General features: G+C 43.8%; 1 protein-coding gene across 6 annotated transcripts in view; it reads left to right on the top strand.

Moving 5' to 3' along the window:
* The window catches only part of SPAG9 (sperm associated antigen 9), a 171581-nt gene extending 149699 nt beyond the window's left edge, over positions 1-21882 (top strand). For 3 of the 6 annotated variants that reach the window (XM_068262633.1, XM_068262632.1, XM_068262635.1), the window contains 11 exons: positions 565-757; positions 2087-2212; positions 2316-2396; positions 3281-3348; positions 7093-7241; positions 7418-7589; positions 8937-9050; positions 17075-17113; positions 18458-18634; positions 19441-19584; positions 21223-21882. In XM_068262633.1, coding sequence (XP_068118734.1) covers positions 565-757; positions 2087-2212; positions 2316-2396; positions 3281-3348; positions 7093-7241; positions 7418-7589; positions 8937-9050; positions 17075-17113; positions 18458-18634; positions 19441-19584; positions 21223-21341 — 1382 coding nt within the window. In that variant the 3' untranslated portion in view covers positions 21342-21882. The remainder of the gene's footprint in view (positions 1-564; positions 758-2086; positions 2213-2315; positions 2397-3280; positions 3349-7092; positions 7242-7417; positions 7590-8936; positions 9051-17074; positions 17114-18457; positions 18635-19440; positions 19585-21222) is intronic. The other 3 variants (XM_068262636.1, XM_068262634.1, XM_068262637.1) reach the window with 2 other exon arrangements.
* Positions 21883-23957: the final 2075 nt, after the last annotated feature.

Genomic DNA, 23957 nt, shown 5'->3' with positions numbered 1-23957 from the left:
TCAGATGCAAATTATGTGCTAACACTAATCTAAATTCTAAAATTTGAATGCAAGCTGACACCCCTGGAGGCAGCTAGCCTGAAGTATACTTAAGTTTTGTACAGCAGAAGGAAATGGCAGCGCTTCCAAAACAGACGCTGCACCTGAATTGACTACCTGCACAAGTATGCAGAGCTCGAATAACGGGCAGATTACACACCTTGCATTCAAAACAGGTAAATTAGTATAGTAGTCATTTGTCAGATGCAGTGGCTCGTGACCTTTGCATGGCTTGCTTTGGTGTTAGATTAGGGGTGCGAGACGGAAGGAACATAAATTATAGTTCTGAGCTTTGAGCGTACCGTAATACGTGAGGATTTTGTAACAAACTCTTCAGTTACTCCAATGTTGTAGAATAGTAAGTTTAGGAACCTTGTCTAATTTGCCAGCTGATACTTGTTTGGCTACTCTGAGCATCTACTCCCCTTTCTGTTTTGTTAAATCAGTCCTTTCTGTTGTCTCTAGGCATAGGTGGGTACAATAGGTCAATTGTCAGCATTGATCACCTCTTCTTTCTGCTGTTAGATCCAGATTCCACCGGCGCAGAGTTGGACGACAACGTTCCCACTGCAGAGGAGGCCACTGAGGCCACTGAAGTGGGTGAGGGCTCCACAGACGATGTGGCTGATATCACCCAAGCTGGCATCTATACAGAGCATGTCTTCACTGACCCACTGGGCGTACAGAACACAAGTGATGACACCGGCTTCCAACCCAGGTGAGGGAAGCTTCCCCACAGACATACACAGATCTAAACACTCCATTGCACAGTAGTATGTGGTCCGGTGTTAGTCATGGAGAAAATCAGAAAACCATAACAAACAGCTGTTAAAGTGAACCTTAACCCTGGCAGATAAAAGTTTCACTTACCCGGGGTTTCCCCAAGCCCCCTGCAGCCGTCCTGTGCCCCCGCCGCTTCCCCCGGCCACGCGTGTTCTTGCATACTCCACCTGTGCAGGTCGCACTTGAAGGCGGCAGGGCGGAGAATAATACGCGTGGCCGGAGGCCGACTGAAAACGAAACTAACCCGCAGCGGGCACAGGATGGCTGCGGGGGCTTGGGGAAGGCCCGGGTAAGTGAATTTTTTTTTTTTTTATCTGCTAGGGTTAAGGATCACTTTAAGTAATACCTTTAATGACTAACTACATGATTTCACTTTCCTTTCCAAGCTTTAGGTTACTTCTTCAGGCATGTTTCAGAACTGGATCAGAACTGTCCAAAGCTGTTTCTTACATGCACACTCTTATATTTCCTGGGTGTACACAGCAACTTGAAACTAGATCTAATTCAGTTCAATGAAGGCTCACTCGCTTTGAAATGTAAAAAGGATGACTGGATCTAGTAACTGCATCAAACAATGGGGTTAAACGTTATTAATAACTTTCACGATCTTAATCTCTAATGGTGCGTACACACCTTTAATGGATGTCGCCCGTCTGGGATTTGGACCTGATCCCGGGCCTAGAGTGACGTCGCTGGGCCAGGCTGCACAGATGCGAGTCAGCTGTGTAGCTAACAACGCGCTCTATTTCTGCACAGGGAGGCGGATGGTCAACGGAGAAGCGCGTCCCACAGGGGAGCAGCGTGAGTTGATCTGCCAGGTGGATTGCTTGCAAGTAAGGGGCCGTTGTACACACGCTTGATTATCGGCTGAGGCTTCAATAAAGTGGGATTTTATTGTATCTAGTTTCAAGTTGCTATATATAATCAGAAAATATAAAGCGTGTGCATGTAAGAAAAAGCTTTGTACGGTTCTGATCCAGTTCTGTATTATGCCTGATGAAGGAGCATAAAGATCTGAAAGCTTGCAAGGCAATCCTGTATTGTGTTACCTAAACAACTTTAGTTGTGAAGTCCATTACAGGTACTGTATCATTACTTTTATACTGTAAATGTCAGCAAAGGTGAACATTTCTGGGAAGGTCTGGTAACACAGCTCTTTGTTCTCAAATGGTGGAATTTGCGCAGTAGGATGAATCGGGGAAAATAACTGCTGTATTGTTTTGGTGCATTATACCTTGTAACATACGGCTCTCTCACTCCATAGCTCTGACTCAGATCTGTATAAAGATGGAGTGGCCACTCTGCCCACTGAGCAGGACCTGATGAGAGAAGAAGCACAGAAAATGAACAGCCTGCTGCCCACCATGTGGTTGGGAGCGCAGAATGGACAGTAAGTGTAATCTGCCTTCACTCAGGAACTTTATGCTGATAGCGAGTGATTTGCACCAGCTGACACCCCTGGTTTCTGAGAGTGTTGATTGTCTCTGTTTCAGCCTCTATGTTCACTCATCTGTTGCCCAGTGGAAGAAGTGCCTACTGCAGATCAAACTGAAAGATTCCATCCTCAGTATTGTGTGAGTATCCCTTATCCATTCGTTAACCTGAAAACACACTGGCCTCTAGTTATGTGACAGATTTTATCCTCAGTATTGTTCAGTATTACCCTAGTAACAGATCTCTCCCTCACTATTGTTCAGTATTACTCTAGCAGCAGATTTTATGCTCTGTATTGTACAGTATAACCCTAGTGACAGATGTTATCCTCTGTGTTGTACAGTATTACCCTAGTGACAGACGTTATCCTCTGTGTTGTACAGTATTACCCTAGTGACAGACGTTATCCTCTGTGTTGCTACAGTATTACCTTAGTAGCGACAGGTTTTATCCTCCTCGTTGTACAGTATCTCCCTAGTAAAAGATTACATACTTGGTATAGGATAATTCATGTTTGTTTATAGTGTTTAACCAGGAGACACTCTAAAGGTGGCCACTAACAATCCAATTTCTAGAGAAAACTCGTTTGAGCGATCACATAATTCTGATTGGAAGAAAAATCGTTCACTACACCATCCACGAACCAATCTTTGCTTTCTATGACAACCAACAACAAAATCCAAATTTTGGTTTGACCAAAGTCCAATCAGACGACTATTTTTGTAATCATTCATAATTGATTGTGTCCATCAATGGAGATTTACAACCAGTCCGATCACAATTTCTGATTGCTCGAACGATGTTTCGCTAGAAATCTGTTCGTTAGTGGCCACCTTCAGCTGTGAGGATATAAAGTTAAAGGGCCCTTAAGCACATTTAGTTTGTTCTGTAGAGTTTTGGGTTTTTTCTTGTCATTTTTTTTTAATTGCTTGGTTACATAGGTAGTTGGGTTGAAAAAAATATACATTCAACCAGTCCTAGTTTCCTTCCTTTCATGATATTTTGGCATTGCTTTGTGTTGCAGTCATGTGAAAGGCATTGTGCTGGTGGCGTTAGCAGATGGGACGTTGGCCATTTTCCATCGAGGAGTTGGTAAGTATGATGTGGGGGAATTGGGCGCAGGGGGCAAAGGATGAATACCTTATTAACTATGTTTTCTATTGGTGGCTTCATCCTGAATGTTTTCCAATCTTTAATGTGTCCAGACTTTAAGCGCAAGTTGTCATTTTGCAGAAAGGGGTTCACATTTCTCTTAAGCGGTCTAACACCCAGCATTTCAACTTTGCTTTAAAAGATTGCTTACAGCTTAGAAACTATTATGCCAGATTTTGTTTAAGCAGAAATTCACTGAATAGGTTAAAGGGAACCTTAACTGAACGGGGGGTAAAGAGTTTCACTTACCTAGGGCTATTACCAGCCCCCTGCAGCAGTCCTGTGCCCTCGGAGCCGCTCTGGAATCCTCCGGTCCTCCGCTGTCACTTAGTTTCGTTTTTGGCGACTCACCAGTCGGCCGACCGCCATGCGTATTATTGGACGCATTCCCTACTGCAATTAGCGCTGTTGCGGACTGTAACGCGTACAAAAATATGCGTTACCGCATATCTACGCGTGTGGATTGCGGCAATGCGTATTTTTGTACGCGTTACGGTCCGCAACAGTGCTAATTGCAGTAGGGAATGCGTCCAATAATACGCATGGCGGCCGGCCAACTGGCAGTTTCGTTTTTGACGACTCAAGTGACAGCGGGGGACCGGAGGATTCCAAAGCGGCTCCGACGGCACAGGACTGATGCAGGGGGCTGGTAATAGCCCCAGGTAATTGAAACTGTTTACCCTGTTTACACTGTTTTATCTACGCGTGTGGATTGCGGCAACGCGTATTTTTGTACGCGTTACGGTCCGCAACAGTGCTAATTGCAGTAGGGAATGCGTCCAATAATACGCATGGCGGCCGGCCAACTGGCAGTTTCGTTTTTGACGACTCAAGTGACAGCGGGGGACCGGAGGATTCCAAAGCGGCTCCGACGGCACAGACAGGACTGCTGCAGGGGGCTGGTAATAGCCCCAGGTAATTGAAACTGTTTACCCCCCCCCCCCCCCCCCGTTCAGTTAAGGTTCCCTTTAAATATGACATTTTAGTGTTGCATTTAGTTAGAAATCCGCATCTGTGCTGAGGTTTAGATACAAATGTATCATGTTTGGAATGCAAATAAACCTCTGAAAAGCCTGTCTGGGAAGCCCTCTGTGCTCTCTCAGAGAGGCTTTTGTTTATTTACATTCCAAACATGATACATTTGTATCTAAACCTCAGCACAGACAGGGATTTCTAGCCAAATGCAACACTACCAATGTCATGTTTAACCCATTCAGTGAATTTCTGCTTAAAAAAAAAATCTGGCATAATAATAGTTTCTAAGCTGTAAGCAATCTTTTAAAGCAAAGTTGAAATGGGTGTTAGACCGCTTTAAAGCAACCCATAACCAAAACTTTGGCAAATTCTGATAGAAATAAGAATGGGAAGTGACTATAAACTGTGTATAAAAAGCAAAGGGGGGATCAGAATATCTGTTTCATGGGACAAGTGTGCCTGTTCCTGTGGTACATTGTGCTTCCTCTACCCTCTGGGATTAACTGGTGGGCGTGCCACCCTCCAGTTTTCCCCTCTTCCTCAGGTAAGTCAGTGAGCTGGGGAACAGAGAAAAGGGACCTCTATTTTTTTTCAGAAATAACATCTATTCCCAGATTGCTATATTTATTAACGTGTAAATCAGCTGAAAATATCACCATTTTCAGCCTGATCAATATTTGATTTATACGGCACTGACATCTTTCACAGTGCTTTACAGAGTACATAGTCATGTCACTGGCTATCTTTAGAGAAACTTACAATTTAATCCCTGTTATAGTCTGTCCTATCATATTATTATTCTTATTATTATGTAATTATATCGCACTGAGATCTGAACAGTTCTTAGCTTAGATCATAAATTTGAGCGTTAGGAATAATATATGATAAAATAGAAATCAGAAGTAACAGTAGAAAATTAAAGGGTACTTGAAGTGGAAAAAAAAGTGATAAAATGAAATATTATTATTATTATTATTAATCAGTATCAACCCTCTAAACATATTCACTAAGCCTTGTCGAATGTGTTCTCGCAGCCATACTTCCGTCCGTGTGATCGCACTGCGCAGGCGCAAGTACGGGCCCGCAGCTGCACACTGGCATGGAGCTGTTTGTGCACTTTTTTTTATTCGTGCATAAGTGGCTTTGTGCTACTGTTAAAGTTCTTCATCAACTCATAATTATTTGCACCTCATTGTCCATTCCTAGAGGTGACGACATTGCTGGTGGTGTAGTATTTGTCAGGGCTGTGGAGTCGGAGTCGTGGAGTCGGAGTCGTGGAGTCGGGCAATTTTGGGTGCCTGGAGTCGGAGTCGGGAAAAAATGCACCGACTCCGACTCCTAATGAATTTGTAACTGCAATTAAAATAGAAAATATGATAAAATGTTCTATTTCTCAGATAATAGTCATTAAAAATAATGTATATATACAGTAATAGCTGTGCTTAGTCCACAAAAATGAAATAAACCAATCAAAATTAGTTACTTGTGCTGCTTCAATAAAGCAGTCCCCGTATTTTTAAGGTCAGATATGCATATCTGATTGTGACTGTATATATGATGTGTACACAGGAATCTCTTATATATACTAAATAACATCTATGCTGTAAGAATAAAGCCTGATGTGTAGCTGTGTCACTAATAGAGATGGTCAATGAGATGGAAATAATTCTGCACTGATGCTGATTTATGCAAATGTATGCACTCCCTTTGCTGATGAAATCAAATAATTTGATATGTTATTAAAATTTGGTTTGGTGACTACAAATTAAAGGGTACCTGAGACGGATGAAAAGTAAAGTTTTATACATACCTGGGGCTTCCTCCAGCCCCCTTCAGGCTAATCAGTCCCTCACTGTCCTCCACCACCCGGATCTTCTGCTATGAGTCCTGGTAATTCAGCCAGTCAGCGCTGTCCGGCCGCATGCCGCTCCCACAGCCAGGAACATTCTGCACCTGTGCAATAGTGCTGCACAGGTGTAGTATGCTCCTGGCGGCGGAGTGTGTGCATGCGCACTACGCCCGACTGGCTCAAGTACCTGGACTCATAGCAGAAGATCCAGGTGGTGGAGGAGGACAACGAGGGACTTATTATCCTGAAGGCGGCTGGAGGAAGCCCCAGGTATGTATAAAACTTTAATTTCATCTGTCTCAGGTTTACTTTGTTACACAGTAGTACTATACTCTACATATGCACTCCTCACAGAGCTGCAGGGAATCCACTGAGAATGCTGTGCACATTGAACACAGAGGTGTTGTCTGTTTACAATCTCCTCATTCCCCTGCAGAGTACCTGCACATCATTCTTACATGTACCCACACTTACATTGCCTAGGGCCTGATAGATGTTCTTTGTTCCGGTTTGTACCTTTTACAAGTACTATTACTAAGGACTAGTTTTAGTCTAAAGGGAATAAATATAGTAGTCTACATATCCTCACTTCAGTTGTCTTGTAAAATTCCTAAGCGTTGGCAGTTATGAGACGAATTTCATGTTACATACTTTTAATCAACAAAATTGTAATATGCAAATTAGAGGAGTCGGAGTCGTGGATTTGGAGTCGGAGTCGGTGGAATCCTAAACTGAGGAGTCGGAGTCGGTGGATTTTTGGACCGACTCCACAGCCCTGGTATTTGTGGCTGACATAAGCTGATGTCCCATAAGTGGGCCATTCACCGGTTTGCTGATTGCACTATTGTGCTTGTTCACAGATGGCCAGTGGGACCTCTCCAATTATCACCTCCTAGATTTTGGCCGTCCTCACCACTCCATCCGCTGTATGACGGTGGTCCATGAGAAGGTCTGGTGTGGCTACCGGAATAAAATCTACATTGTGCATCCAAAGACCATGAAGATAGAGGTATGTTTTGTCCATTGTGTCAGGATAACTGTTCTCCCATCCAGTCCTTTTATCCTCACATGGGTTGTGATTAGAGAATGCTGAATACTTTCTTAAGTTGAATTGTAGTTAGGCATTGGTCACATAGTCCGGCTCTGTATATGTGACATTATTTTCCATTACCTCCTTATATCCAGAAATCTTTTGACGCCCATCCAAGAAAGGAGAGTCAAGTAAGACAGCTTGCTTGGGTTGGTGATGGCGTTTGGGTTTCTATCCGGCTAGATTCGACGTTACGGCTTTACCACGCACACACCTACCAACACTTGCAGGATGTGGACATTGAACCGTACGTCAGCAAGATGCTGGGTGAGTCAGTGGATCATTTCCTTCAGTAAGCTGTGTGAATTTCTAAAAGCATTTACACTTACCTGGGGCTTCCTTCAGCCCACTTTAGGCCATTGGTTCCCTTCCTGTCCTCCCGGACCGGTCATGCTCAAGTCACCGCCAGTCCTGCAGTACTGTGCATGCCCAACAGTGTGGTCGTGTGCGTCTCCCATCATGCCGGGGATGTGTTCTACAGTGCAGACACAGAATGCTTCAGGCAATGGGGGTGCGCTTGTGGCAGTGCCACCCATGCACAGTACAGCACGAATGAGCTGACTGGAGGGAGAGACTGGGCCGACCAATGGATAATCCGAGCGGCCCGGGAGGCTAGCGAAAGAGCCAATGGCCTAAAGGGGGCTGAAGGAACCTCTAGTTAAGTATAAATGCTTTAGTAAATTTCATCTCAGGTACACTTTTTTTAAATGGGGCCCAAATGTAAAAAAACCAAAAAGCAGACTTGTTTTACTCCTATCAGATGAAAATGTAGATATTACTGTAGATTAGCTCATCAGTTAGCGCTCATTTCGTCTTGCAAAAGTTTTTGACAAAATCGGTACGATTGCACTTCCTGTGTTGCGATTTTAGCAGGTTGTTGGTGTGAATGGATTTTCTTTTTCCCTGGTGGCCAATAGAAGTACAAACCTATGTCATACCTCAGGCTTCAGTGATTTCAGTAAGGCATTAGCAGCTACTCGCATATACTGTACATACATCTCGCAGCATGTGTTGAGGCAGCCAGGAGCGTGCTACAGAGGCGGGAGCTTTGAAAGATTGGTTACAGCACATGCTTTCTGGGTATTATGGCACACTTCTAGGAATGGTAGCCTAGAAGAGCAGCCCCACCTTCAGGTAAGTAATGGTGCTCACTCCTGCCCCCTAGTGGCACACTGTTACAAACCTCCCTGATTGGGAGCTTCTTTTTAAAATAATAATAATAATAATTACTGTATTTGTCTTGATAATTTTCCTGCAACAGGCAGTTTTGTCAGTTAGCTTCAGTGAAGTGTAAATAGGTCTTCAAGTGACATAATAGCAGTCATTTGCTGTTTTCTGAGGATTTTTTTGCTGTGATTAATGTTTAAGAGCAAAAAATGAACTTTTACGTTTCATACCACTTTAAAATCTCTTGGTCACTTGGTGACATGTTCTGAACACTGCAGAAATATTTGTGGCAGGATGAAAAGTTCCTGTAAGTGCTTTGTGTTTATCTATGTGGATGATCTTACACCTTGAAGTAAACTCCAGGCTGTGCTGCAAGGTGCTCAGATAATGCTGGTGTCGGGCAGACGTGCTTTCGGCGTGCAGTAACACTGCTCTCTCTCCCTCTAGGCACAGGGAAGCTGGGATTCTCTTTTGTTAGGATCACTGCACTGATGGTGTCTTGTAACCGACTCTGGGTGGGGACCGGCAATGGTGTCATCATCTCCATCCCATTAACAGAAAGTAAGTTTATATTTAGTTTGCTGCTGTGTGTATATCCAGCTGTGGATAATGTACAGACATTACACTGGTACACCTATAGAGAGAAGGGGATACATGCTACAGACACACCACAGTACAAGAGACACATTGTTTTCTTCTAATGTTATATTTTTTTAGTGATGTCAGAGGTTTGTGTCACCAAACTTGCAAAGATATATGAAAAGGGTTAAAGAAAAAAAAACAAAAAACAATGGGTCATGATTTATATGTAAACTTAATTGCCTGAGAGTACGGAAATAATATCTTTGAATGAAACCGATATTCAGTTCACCTCTTCACTTATCGTCCCAATTGCTATATTAATTTATCTTGTTCAATTTGACGTTTAATTGGTCTTTAAAGTGAACCCGAGGCAAACCTCAGGTCAGAATGATACTTACCTAAGACGAACGAAGCTTCTGGATCCTGTACAGGCTTCCCGTGTCCACCTCGCCCCTACCACTGCTCACAGAAGCCCTCTGGAAGATCCAGACCCCACACCTCTTCATACACGAGCGTACTTGTGCATGTAGAAGAGTGTGGGCCAGCTCTTCAATTAGATTTTTTTCGGGGGTCCACCAGCAGCAACAGTGGTCCGTAGGATGGCGTGGAAAGCCTTGCAGTGTTCCCCAACCCTGTCTTTAAGGCCCACCAACAGTGCATGTTTTGTGGAAATCCACAGAGGTGGTTAATCAGCTTTGCTGAGACACTAATTACCCCACCTGTGCATGTTAGCGGTTTTCTGCAAAACATGTACTGTTGGTGGGCCTTGAGGACAGGGTTGAGGAACTCTGCTCTACAGGATCCAGAGGCTTCCTTGTTCGAGGTTTCCCACCACAAGGTTCCTGCAAGTACCTTTGTAATATTCCAGATTGTTTTGTGTCTGTTCAGGAAACCACGTTAAGGTTGTTTTAGGTGCAGGCGCCATGCAATTGGGTGTAAGATTTTTTTTTTGTCAAATATGTTCTTGTTCACAGTTGCATAGAACAGAGAACTTTGACTACGTCTCTGACTTGGAGCTCTGCCCCTCCTCTTCCCGAATTATATTTTTTTACAGATCAAAGTATTTCAAATGACAATAAAGATTATTTAATTGGTTCATGGTTATAAGGAAGGGGCGGGGCAGTGCTTCAAGTCAGAGAAGGTATGTTTCTGTTTCCATGCCCAGGAGATAGAGGACAGGGGTAGGTGTAGACCAGTGCTGGTCAACCAGCCAAGCACAGAGGTCCATCGTTCTCAGAGAGCCACACCATTACTTTGAGGAACAGACAATATTTCATTTTGATCAATAATTAAAGTTTCTCTTTAATAAAGCAGATGTTGTATGGAATTTAATAAATATATCTGAATGTTATACATTTAGAAGGGCAGTGCAGATTTTGGCATCTCCATTGCTCTGTTGCTCACCTCTTAATATCACAAAGTAAAATCTCAAAGTGCTAGGACAGTTGTGCAAAAACAGCACATCGTGATCGGGAGGGTGACCTGGTTCAAGTAATATGGTTTTTTTATGTTTTGATCCACCCGTGGTTCGCTTTAAAGGAAATCTGACGCAAGAGTTATATGGAAGTTGCCATATTTATCTCCTTTTAATAATACCAAAAAATCCGGAAGGTCCGCACACTCAAATGAACTAAAGTCCCGGTTTATTCAACCTACGTGACACAAGTCCACTCCATGTACCGACAACTCGTTTCAGGGCTCCGTGGGGACCCCTTTGTCAAGGTAACAGTACAGAATGGTAACAATGTGTGGGCAAACAATACAGCCTAATAAGCAATCAGCCCATCACAGATCCCCACCCCCTCGAATTCAAACATACCCCAATTTGCATATGTAAACACATTCCAGGATGTTAACAAACATCCTGTTATCACCTACTGTACATATTATATACCACAGCCATGCTATACACCAACTAGATGATACCTGCAATATGACACACAGATCATCGTCCCCAGACTGCTGGATGCTCTCATTGTCCCTGCGACAGGCAACGGGCGGAAATCCCGCCTCTCCCGTGGTGCACTGAGCAGGTAGCTGTGACAGGCACCGGTGAGAGTCACTCACTGGGCGCTACGTCATGTGTCCCCGTTGCTGGCCGCTTCTGATGCGCTCTGATTGGCGCATCCGCGTGTGAAATGTTCCGTGATAGGCTAGACAGCAAAACTGCCCAACCTTCTCAGGTCACATGATCGTTGCTAGGCAACCGATCCGCCGCCATCCACGTACGCCAAACACGCTGAGAGGAAAATTTCTTCCCCTGCAACGTCACTCCACTATGTCTGTGGGGTGCTCTGGTTCTCTACTGTGACAGGCATAGTTCGCATGGTTCGCATATGTTACGATGGGTTGCTTTGCAACCCAGTGACCTATGCGGATTTCTATGCGTCTGCCTTGCTTTCTTTTTTAGGGGGCGTGGCTGGTGGAGTGACGTTGCAGGGGAAGGAATTTTCCTCCCAGCGTGTTTGGCGTACGTGGATGGTGGAGGATCGGTTGCCTAGCAATGATCATGTGACCTGAGAACGTTGGACAGCTGTGTTGTCTAGCCTATCACGGAACATTTCACACGCGGATGCGCCAATCAGAGAGCATCGGAAGCGGCCAGCAACGGGGACACGTGACGTAGCGCCCAGTGAGTGACTCTCACCGGTGCCTGTCACAGCTACCCGCTCAGTGCACCACGGGAGAGGCGGGATTTCCGCCCGTTGCCTGTCGCAGGGACAATGAGAGCATCCAGCAGTCTGGGGACGATGATCTGTGTGTCATATTGCAGGTATCATCTAGTTGGTGTATAGCATGGCTGTGGTATACAGTATGTACAGTAGGTGATAACAGGATGTTTGTTACCATCCTGGAATGTGTTTACATATGCAAATTGGGGTATGTTTGAATTTGAGGGGGTGGGGCTCTGTGATGGGCTAATTGTTTATTAGGCTGTATTGTTTGTCCACACATTGTTACCATTCTGTACTGTTACCTTGACAAAGGGGTCCCCACGGGTCCCCGAAACGAGTCGTCGGTACATGGAGTGGACTGGTGTCACGTAGGTTGAATAAACCTGGACTTTGGTTCATTTGAGTGTGCGGACCTTCCGGATATTTGCATTTTGTGCATTATTTATTGGTCCAGCACCTCCACAGTGGTGTGCGATTCTCTTTCTTTGATTCTTTGATTTTTAAATAATACCAGTTGCCTGGCTGTCCTGCTGATCTCTTTGGCTAGTGTTTGAATCACACACCTGAAACAAGCATGACGATCAGGGATACACCTGATCTGCATGCTTGTTCAGGGTCTATGGCTAAGAAGTATTGGAGGTAGAGGATCAGCAGGGTAGCCAGGCAACTGGTATTGCATTGTTTAAAAGGAATTAAATATGTCAGCTGTCCCTCTCAGTTAAGGCTGCGAAGGATGCCAAAACAGACAATATGAAAGTTAAAGTTCAAAATATGGGCAGCACAGTGTCGTAGTGGTTGGCCTTGCAGTGCTGGGTCCCCAGTTTGAATTCTAGACAGGGCACTATCTGCATGGAGTTTGTATTTACTCCTCATTTCTGTGGGTGCTTCCTCCAGGCACCCCGGTTTCCTCCCACATCCCAAAAAATGTACAGATAAGTTAATTGGCTTCAAATTGGATGTAGGACTATGGTAGCGATTAGATTGTAAGCTCTTCTGAGGGATAGTTGGTGACATAACTATATACTCTGTAAAGCGATATTGAAGCAATATTAATAAAATACGAGACCATATAAACCATAATGGCTATTTTACTATTTCATCTTTAAAAAAAAAGTAGAAAACCTTCTTTTCAAGTCTTCAGGCCTTACAAGAAGAAAGCGTAAAGCATGCAGTATATTGTCAGTCATTGCGCTACTGTGGTAAAACGTGTGCGTTGTTACGCAGACAAACCTACAGTGTCCAGAGAAATTGCATGTGGAAAAGGACATGCTTTTTTCCTGCACTACTTACCCCTATGTTTTTAACATATTGCATATCTCTTGCTGTTGGGGAACCACTTGTTTTACTAGTCCTGGTTAGGTGGTGTTTGGGCAGGCTTGAAGACATGGGGTGTGGTCCAACACCACGCTGCCCAAGCTCCATGCTCATCAGCAGAAGGATATGGGCAGGAAATTGCTTCACACTTGTCTGCAGCAAGACTGGGCAGGAGAAGCACACTACCTGAAGTAACACCTGAAGTGTGAGGCAAAAACCAGTTGTCTGTCCCATAATGTGTATTCTTGGATTTATTCAACAATTAAACTATAAAACAGGAAGAAACTAGCAATACTTTGTGGCCAATTTATAAACGAGCAGCAGAAACCGTGTCGGTTTCCATGGTTAACGCTGAAAATTGCTGCCATCCTTCTTGTAAAGATGCAGTAAGGCACATCACTTGCCACCTAAAGGGGGTTGTTGACAACCAAGTCGGATTTGGGCTTTAATTTTGATTGCCTAGGTTTTGTCTGATTTCCTTAATTTAGCAGATTGCCTGGCAGTCCTGCTGATCCTCTGCCTCTAATCCTTCTAGCCATAGACCCGGAACAAGCATGCAGCAGATCAGGTGTTTCTGACATTGTCAGGTCTGGCAAGATTAGCTGCATGCTTGTTTCTGGTGTGATTCAGACAATACTGGAGCCAAATAGATAGGCAAGGCTGCCAGGTAACTGGTATTGTATAAAAGGAAATAAATAGGGCAGCCTCCATATCCCTCTCACTTCAGGTGTCCTTCAAGTGTGAGAGTACTTAGATGAAATCATTTTTTTTCTTAAAGCGGAATATAACCCTGCATTTCAACTTTGCTCTAAAATATTATTTACAGCATATTATATGCAAAAAGCATTTTTTTTTTTTTTTACTAGACCAGCATTGGAAGGGTTAAACACCAGGTTTAAAGTTCAGTGGAGAGATATGCAGAAGTTCAGATAGATACATTCTATTTAGTTATATGTATCTATTGATAAATGTTACACACTCTTTGGCTGTCCTCCAAGCTCCTTCTCAGTCAGAGAGATGAGTCACATTCAACACTTAGATACATTTATGTAAACAAAATGTATCTATTTCAGCTTCGGATGCGTCTGCAGAAATCTCCAGGAACTTGAAAGCTCTGTGTAACCCTTCCAATGCTGGTCTAGTAAAAAAAAAATGCTGGTTGCATATAATATACTGTAAATAATGTTTTAGAGCAAAGTTGAAATGCAGGGTTATATTCCGCTTTAAACTCACACACTAGTGATTAATGCAGTACGTTTTATTACGGATTTTAGCCTGGTTTAAAATACAACCATGTGACTGTTTGTTGCACACACACACACAAAAAAAAAGTAAATAGTAGGGGAAGAGAATCCCTCACCAGTTTGTAATCAGTGTTGATAAGATCTGTGCAGACGTAAGCAGTGGAGGTACATATTACAATGTATGAAAAAAGACAGCACTGATGAACTACGGTAAGCCTATTGGCTATTTAACAACTGGAGAGGGGAAAACGTCCAGCGACAGGTTCCAGTCCACACCTTGTATAAATAGCCAGATCTTACCCCCCAATACTAGGCAGCCCCATTCTACACAGCCAGGTGTGCCCTACAATGTTAGGCAGCCCCCCTTCCCACATTGTGATCTGAGTGTTTAGTAGTGACCTGTTACGCATAGACAAGCAGGACCAAACAACTTGTCACAATAACACATTAGTTACAGTAGACTGATATAGAACAGCAATGGTGCCTCCCTTGTTATTTAGATTATTTAGAACAAGAGGGATCAGAATGATTCTTTTCAATGTGTCCCCCCCCCCCCCCCATATTTCCCTCCTCCCACCCCACCTCTGTGGCTATTTAAAATAATTAGCATAATACGGGTAATTGCAGTGATCCTGCACTCGTGTTGAGCTTCTCAATGTGCGGCCGATGTACCCCCGCTGTGTCCATGCCCTTCCCTGCTGGAACTGTATATGCAAATAATTGTTACCTCCATCAGTCTCTGCCCCCCCCCCCCCCCCCCCCGTGATTTGCAGAGCTTTCCGCAGTGGAGCGTTCACTTACCGGTCCAGTCCAGGCTGACATGACCCCTGTAATGGTGACGGTGGTTAGGAGTGCCAGCGTCGCATGTCTGGGGCCCCGTAAGGCTGTCTGCAGGTAGAGGAGAGCTGAGTATCGGCATCACGTGTCCAGAGATTCCCTTCTTCACTGTGTCTCAAGACGCCACTAGATGGCGTCATAGATATGTGACACCGTGAGAGCGTCAGAGAAGAAGGAAATCCCTGGACACGTGAAGCTAATGCTCGGCTCTCCTCTACCTGCAGACAGCATTACAGGGCCCCGGACATGTGACGCTGGCACTCCTCCACACCGTTACGGGGCTCAGGACTAGACCGGTAAGTGCGGATAGCTCCACTGCAGAAAGCTCTGCAAATCACAGGGGGGAGATTCTGGGAGGAATCCGCTCCAGTCGGAGAGGAGGCAGATACCGCAGGAGAGACGAACACTTTTTTACATTTACCGCTCCAGTGGAGGAGGCAGATACTGGATCGAGGGGGGCACTTTAGCATCCTGACTCGCATATAAGCCAAGACCCCCACTTTTTTTGGGCCCAAAAACTCGGCTTATATGCGTGTATATACGGTACTCTCTGTGTTTTGTTTTGCAGGCATACATTACATCTGGAGAGAGAGAAGGAAACCGTTTCCAGGTCAATAATGAAAGCGGTTCTGAAGATATTAAAAAAAAAGTTAGTTACCTGGGGCTTCTTCTGCCAGCCCCCCTGCAGACGTCTTGTGCCCGCAAAATTACCAAATTATCCTCCTTTCCCCCGCCGTGGCTCACTTTATCTTCTGGCAGTCGCCGTCCACTGCAATAGAGATTTTCTCATACTCACAGTGGACATCGACTTAGAAGTCGGCGTAAACAAAAGTGTTCTACGGAGGATCATTTGGAAACTGCAAGAGGCACAGGACGGCTGCAGGGAGCTGGCCGAAGCCCCAGGTAAGTGAAATATATATATATTTTTTTATTTTTTTTTTTTTAATTATTATTATATCTTCAGGTCTGCTTTAACGCGGTTCCCAGATGAAAAACTAACTATAACAAGTAGCTTCTCTATATACGTTATCTAAAGTTTAGATAGTTTACACTGCATATCTAGCTTTAAACAGCTTCAGCAGTATATGATTATTTCTTCCTGTGATACAATGAGAGCAGCCATGTTCTGATTGTAATCATTACACACAGGCAAGCTGATCTGTATCTCCAGCTCTCAGCCTGTGAAAACTTCACTCCCCTCTCCTCCTTCCCTCTGCCTCTGAAATCTCTGGCTAGTAACACCGCCACCTCCTGCCCAGACTGAGCTCCCATAAGCCTTTGCTACAGGAGTCTGAGAGTGCCAAGGCACTGGAGAAGCTGTGGGCAAGGCTTGTTAAGTTTATAGGGAATTGGAGTATTAAAAAAAAATTATTTGGCTTGAGGAATGCCATATAAACTATATAAAAGGAACACAATTATGCAATGGGTAAAAGTTTACCTCGGATCCACTTTAAGGCAGAGAACAGCACATACTATCTACTTTATGGTCAATAAAGGCACAAACACCGTCATTTACTATTGTCAGCATTATAATGGTTAGAATCATTCATGCTCTCTGGTTCTCTAATAAATGGGCTGTAGTTTTAGAGGATGTAAGAATACAGCAACATTTATAAATTGTCATGTTAAGCATGTGATGAGAAGTTTATTGTCTAAGCTTGGTGGTGGTCCTTCCTCTCTGACATCATCTCTGGGTCTTTTACTCTGTTTACTCTCAAGCATATAAAACGCACACCATGATTTAAAAAAATAAATAAATAAATAAATGTGGATTCTAGTAGCTGCCATAGGGTGGAGGAAAACTCTGTAGGCCCCTGACACGACAGATGTATAAATATATATTGATTAGACTTTGTCTACCAGGGTCTCAAGAACTTGTTCTTCACTGTCACCTTTCCTGTCCATTACCCTCCCCTTCCTGTCTTACTTATAGCCGTTATACTGCACCAGGGCCGGTTACTTGGGTTGAGGGGTAAGTGCCGCTGCAGTCAACCTATTTTTTCCCCTCAGGCTTTCCTCTCAGTAGCCACTTTGTTTTGGCTGTGTAGACTCACACCCCCTGTCCATCCCTAAGTGTGTCTTCTCTGGTGACCCCTAATTGGCTGTAGTCTCCTTTGTTACTAAACGGCTGGGCAGATTAGCATCCTCTCATGCCTCACCGCTAATCTTCCAGATGTGCTCTTTCCACCCTGGTCACCACAGTCATCCACCTTGGCGCTTCTCTTTGCCACGCAATGCTGTCCTTTCCCAACTTTCTATATTCTCATGGTCTCCTCATTTCAATGGATGTGTCTTGTAAATCTAGCAAGCTGTCTAAGTGCTAAAAAGTTAGGAACCTGTATCAGGCTTTTCAGGTTTTCGGTTTAGCTACTGGGGGAGATATTCTGTCACTTCCTTTCCAGGTGACACTCGTGCTATGTAGTGCTGTTTCCCTTCTTTCAGGTGCGTATTCTGTAAATTAGGACTTGTGGAGAAGAGAAGAACACGGGGCACCTGGAGCCAGATCCGTTGTATTATCATAGGCTTACAAAGGAACAAGTAATCAAGAAAAGATTATACTCACAAGGCAGCGTTGCATGGGAGGCAACCACTCATAAAAGCATGTGGGGGAGTACCAACACCACTCTGCTTTGTGGATGTGGTGTGGTGGTCACAGCTCCAAGAAAAATTCTCTCTTTGGAGATGTTCTTCTCCTAGAGTGAGTTCCCCTATCTAGGGGTGACTTAGATACTTAGGAGATGTTAGGAGCCGCCCCCAAAAAAGAAAAGTATATTTAATCTGTATAGACTATAAAAGGCATTAGTAGTAAAGAGATCCGACCTTAAGTTAGTAGCTCTCACTTGTAGGGTATTTTAAAAAATCTTAACTGTATTGCACAATTGTATGACAACGCGTTTAACGTTGTAAGCCGTTTTCGGAGTATCGTGCTGAGAAGGTACCTTGCTCCAGATCTGCAGTGGTTGTCGACCACTAGTAGATAAAATGCAACCTTGTATGTATGATAATCCACTAGCCCACTATTTGTGCAGCATGGTAGATTACAAACCTGATGGTCGGTGGATGTGAGAGGAGCCAGACATCTGTCCTAGATTGTAGTATTGCACTAGATGAACAAACAACACATTCCATTTCCTCTCTACCTGCAGCATCTACGCATGATCTTCTACTGTTTCAAGCAGCTGCTTGAAATACTAAACCCTGACTGTGTACCTCCCCTTTAGCTGCGCTTTGTAGACTTTAACTGTTCCCTGAGTATGTACACATATAATCCTTTACCATAACCTCATCTTTGTTCCTTTTATTTTTCAATCTGAAGCCAATAAAGCTTTACCAGGCTCGGGGAATCGCCCAGGCAGCGTCATCCGAGTCTACGGTGATGAGAATAGTGACAAAGTGACTCCAGGAACATTTATACCGTACTGTTCTATGGCACATGCCCAGCTGTGCTTCCACGGTCACCGTGATGCCGTCAAGTTCTTCGTTGCCGTACCAGGTAGGTGCAGATCAAGATTTTACATTCAGATTTTTCGGAGGACTCGTGCTATAACCAAATAAGTTTTTTAGGGTATGGTGTAACTAAGTTTTTGTTTATCAAGTGATTAAGTTGTTTGTGTTCTTTAGCTACTGTATATTAATGTTGCAGAGAATTTACTAAATTTAGCAAAAACAAACAAACCCCAAAACCTGGCAAACGATAACTGTGTTTACAATAGCTGGGATATCCTTTAGTCTGCTGGAGTTCCCCATTGATGGAAATGTTGCTACTTACTTTCTATAATGAGTTGGTGTTGACCTACACTTACATGGCATAAGGTGGTTTGTAACTAAAATGGATTTACTTTGCCCCCCACCTCCCATGGAAGTTGAGGCGGTATGCCAAGACGTCTGCCACTGACCACTATTGTGAATTGTCTTAACAGTATATGATCCAACCACTGCCCTTTACCCCCTGTTACTTCCATAAACTGGGTGATGACATTGTTGGGACAAGCATCTACATTCTATAGGCCTCACCTTGTTTCTGAGGGAAATGGTAACGGGTTGGGTTGTGGCATTCAAGAAGAAAGAAAAAGTTCTGAAGGCTCACTCTGCTGAAGATGTTTAACACTAATGAGAAAGGCCTGTTGGACAAAACATAGTGTTTCTTGTCACTATGGTATAATTAAATCGCTACAATTGCATAAACCCAGGCTGAGACTCAGTCGTTCTTTCCTATTGCTGAGTTGTGGCATTAACCCTTCCTGGAAAATCTGGAAGATAAGCTGATGATTTTTTTTATTTATTTTTTTTTCCCCCCAGGTCAGGTGATTTGCCCGTCCAGTGGTGGTACGCCAGATTCAACTGGAGATAAAGGTGCAGTCCCACAACAGGAGCAGAGCAACCTGTCCCAAAAATCCATGTTGGTAATGAGCGGTGGAGAAGGGTACATCGATTTCAGGATGGGTAAGAAAGAAACGAATGCAGGAAAATTTCACAAAAGTGGGAGGGGAGAGCGACAAACTTTTTTTCAGGGAAATCTTACTCTTATGGGAGGGACAGAGACCAAAAGTACTGCATTAACCTCCCTGGCGGTTTATTAAAATCCGCCAGGGGGGCAGCAAATACGGGTTTTTTTTTTTTTTTTAATTTTCTTTTTCATGTAGCGAGACAATGTCTCGCTACATGATAGCCGCTGCCGAGCGGCATCCCCCCAGCCCCTCAAAGAACAGGATCTCTTGGAGGGCTTCCCCCGTCGCCATGGCAACGGGGCGGGATGACGTCACCGACGTCGTGACGTCAAAGGGGAATCCGATCCACCCCACGGCGCTGCCTGGCACTGATTGGCCAGGCAGCGCACGGGGTCTGGGGGGGGGGGGGGGGGGGGGCGGCTGCGGCGACGCGTATAGCGGCGGATCGGCGGGTAGCGGCGGCGATCGGAGGTTACACGCAGCTAGCAAAGTGCTAGCTGCGTGTAACAAAAAAAAATTATGCAAATCGGCCCAGCGGGGCCTGAGCGGTGCCTCCCGGCGGCATAGCCCGAACTCAGTTCGGGCTTACCGCCAGGGAGGTTAAAGGGGCACTATGGAAAAAAAAATTGTAAAATTTAAAATATGTGCAAACATAGGCAAATAAGAAGTACGCTTTTTTCATAGTAAATGAGTCATAGATTACTCTTCTCCTATGTTGCTGTCAGTTACAGTAAGTAGTAGAAATCTGACAGAAGCGACAGGTTTTGGACTAGTCCATCTCTTCATAGGGAATTCTCATCAAGGCTTTTATTCTTTATAAAGATATTCCCTAAAAAGGATTTAAAGAATGATGCTGGCCAGCCTCCCTGTTTGTTACACAGTTGTTTGGCAGTTGGGCAGAGCAACTGCCATTCACTAAGTGCTTTTGAAAATAAATCCCAGAGAATCCCCAAAAAAGAGATGGACTAACAATAACATTTGTAAAGCGCTTTTCTCCCACAGGACTCAAAGCGCATAGCTGTGTCTCAGATTAATACAGGGTTGCAGGCTGGGTTGTGTTACAGAGGATATAGTCAGATGTTCATGGATGCCAGACTGAAGAGGTAGGTTTTCAGTTTAGACTTAAATGCTTCCAGGGATGGAGCTGTCCTGATTGGGTGTGGCTGGGAGTTCCAAAGTGTAGGGGCAGCATGACAAAAGGCTCTGTCTCCAAAGGTTTTGAGGTGGACTCTGGGGGTGACCAAGGTGTTACATCCTTTTGATCTAAGATTGTGGGGGGGGGGGGGGGGTGATGCAGTTGCAACAAGTCCTTCAGGTATCCAGGGCCCAGATTGTGCAAGGATTTTAATGTCAGTAGTCCAAAACCTGTCGCTCTCTGTCAGATTTCTACTACTGCAGGGATGTGACTAGCGCGTCCCTGCGGCTCTAGCTGCTGCCGCTGCTGATATGAATCTCACATCTGCGCGGCAGAAATGGTTAATCTGCAAGATTACACATTTTTCTAAATTATTTTTTGTCATGTTTTAGTGCTAAGCACAATGATACAACGAAATAATGCTAAGAAAAAAAAAAAGAAAAGAAAATCACTATATATATTGCCTCTAATACTCTTATTCCTCCCTCTTCCCGGCAGGTGATGACGGAACTGATTCTGAAATGTTAGATGAAGCATTACCATTTGATCCGTCTATGGCCAAAGTGGAGAGGAGCCACCTCATAGTCTGGCAGGTTATGAGCAGCAGCGATGAATGAAACAAAATCCTCAAAGCTCTAAAAAGACATTCTGCATGATGTATTTTTCCATCATCTCCTTTGCTGCCTCCGCCCCTTCTACTTTGTATTATTTTATCAGCTATTTTAACACTATGGACTGTATGTAAATATATGACTTTCACACGTATAATGACTTTCACACGCATAATGAAATATGTCATGCTGGCATAAAATTCAGAGCATTCTTCCACCGTTTGGATGCTTCAGGGCCTTTTTTTTTTTTAATTTGCACTGCAATATACGATGATAGACTTCATTGCCTGGTAACAGTCTTCTGCTAAAATAACTCTAAGCTACATCGTAGTGTGCTCCGCACATATTGGGTCGTGTTCACCGTCCTTCACAATACATATCAAAGTGAAAAATAGAAAATGCTTCTCTGAACTAGAGTAGGATTTTTTTTTTCTATAAAAATATGCAGTCATTCAAAAATGACACTCTTACTCCATATTGGTTCAAAAAAAAACACACTTCTCTATTGTAACGTTTGTTGGATTATAAAAATTATTTTCTATACCAATTTGTTGACTTGATTTCTCAGAATTCCTTCTTTTTGTTCAGTCACATTCCGCTTCGCCTGCATATAATTAAAACAAAAATATGGACCAACCTTTATTTACAAAAGCTAAATTTTAACGTGGTTCAATGAGTTTTGCGTAAGGGAGAGTTATCATTCATTTAAAGCAATAGTCACACGAGTACTGAAGGAATATTGGTCCTTTTAAAAGTAAGCCACCATCCATGTTGTTCACACAAGTCCATGAAAAGCCAGACAAAGGTTCAGATTCTTTTTTCAAGTATACAGTTAGAACTACTTGTTTAAGGACTTTTTGTAGTTTCATGATAATTTTAAATTGTTTGAAGTGAATCTATATAAAAAAAATGCCCCTGGAGGGTACTCCCCTCGGGAGGGGGAAGCCTCCGGATCCTATCGAGGCTTACTCCATCCCACGGTGGTCTTGCTATGCTGCTCCAAACAGCGGCCATGTAAATATTTACATTCCCGGCTCCAGCGCATGCACAGGTAGCGGCTCTCTGCTCTGAAATAGGCGGGAATAGCCCGATCCCAGTAGGGTCCGCTCTACTGCCCAGGTGCAAGTCGCCTGCGCAGTAGAGCGGACCAGGACTGTAGATTGGTATTTTCTGCTTATTTCCGAGCTGAGAGCCTCTACAGCGCTCCGTTGGAGCCAGGAAGGTAAATATTGCACAGCCTGACGAATTGTCGGCTGTGCCTTCCGAGGGGCAGAGAGAGACCACTGTGGGACTGAGGAGGACGGGGGTAGCCACGATAGGGTCCAGAGGCTTCCCCTCCCGAGGTAAGTACCCCCAGGGGCACTTTTTTCAGTACAGAGTCTCTTTAATATACCTGTGTTGTTTTTGTTTTTTTAAGACTTAAGTTATCAGTCACCAAGTCAAGAGTTTTTAATTCTGTATATGAGGGTGATGTTTGAGACGTGTTTACTATGTAAGTAAATTGAGAATTCACACAACTAACCGCTCCAAAAAGGAAACCTCCATTTGTGTTCATTCATATGTTCCTAATGAAAGAAATATATATAATATGCTAAAAAATATATTTTAGTTCTAAATCTAACAAATATTTTAAGAATACAGCACATCTCTTAAAGGGGGGAAATTAAAAGTATATTAATTTGCATACTGAATTAGTTTGCTTACACTAATGCATTTGTAATGATTAGGTGTACCTAGATACTGTTGTTTTTTCTATTGTAGAGAAGGAGTGCCATAGAAACGTGTGATAACTATAAGATTTTTCATTAGAACAATGTTAAAAGGATTGATGCACCCAGTGACCTGAACATAGCTAAGTAAGTTTCCTCATGAAGGGAACTTTTGAAAGAAAGTATCTCAGTCATGGAAGACTGTGGCAAGATGTCCGGTTTTGTGCTGGACCTTAAATCAAACTATCCCTGTTTGTTGTATTTTACAGCAGGAACCAGAGCGGAAAAAATAAAGATTTTATACATACCTGGGGCTTCCTCCAGCCCCATACGCGCTGATCGATCCACGCCGCTGTCCTCCCCTTCAAACAGCTACGAGAACCGGCTCCCCGCTGTTCCGTTCAGTCGGAGCCAGTCTAAGCGTAGCAGAAGTGCGCTCTTTGTGTATCTCTGCAGCAGTGTATGGAGAGATTAGTAGAGGGCGCACTTCTCTTGCGTAGCTGGCTCCGATGACGTCCGCGACGGGAGCCGGTTCTCGTAGATGCGGGCAGGGGGGGATGGCGGAGTGGGATCGATCCAGCGCATATGGGGCTGGAGGAAGCCCCCAGGTATGTATAACTTCTTTTCATTTTTTCAGCTAGGGTACATCTCTGGTACCCTTTAAGGGATTAGGAATGGGTGTAGATGGAACTTGTACACACTTATAGACCATAATGTAATGTCCCCTAATATCATAATGGCTCTAATTTGCACATCTACTAGCAGAATGTGTTTTTCAAAAACACATATCCTCTGTTTATGTATATTAATCTGGCCATCCATATAAGGGGAAAATGTATATATTAAGAAATAAGAATATTTACTTTTCTTCTAATATTTCATAAGTAACCGCTCTTAAAAAAAATAGCTGCCT

This window comes from Hyperolius riggenbachi, chromosome 12 (assembly GCF_040937935.1).
Source record: "Hyperolius riggenbachi isolate aHypRig1 chromosome 12, aHypRig1.pri, whole genome shotgun sequence".
NCBI lineage: Eukaryota > Metazoa > Chordata > Amphibia > Anura > Hyperoliidae > Hyperolius > Hyperolius riggenbachi.
This window is presented reverse-complemented; position numbering and strand designations above follow the sequence as displayed.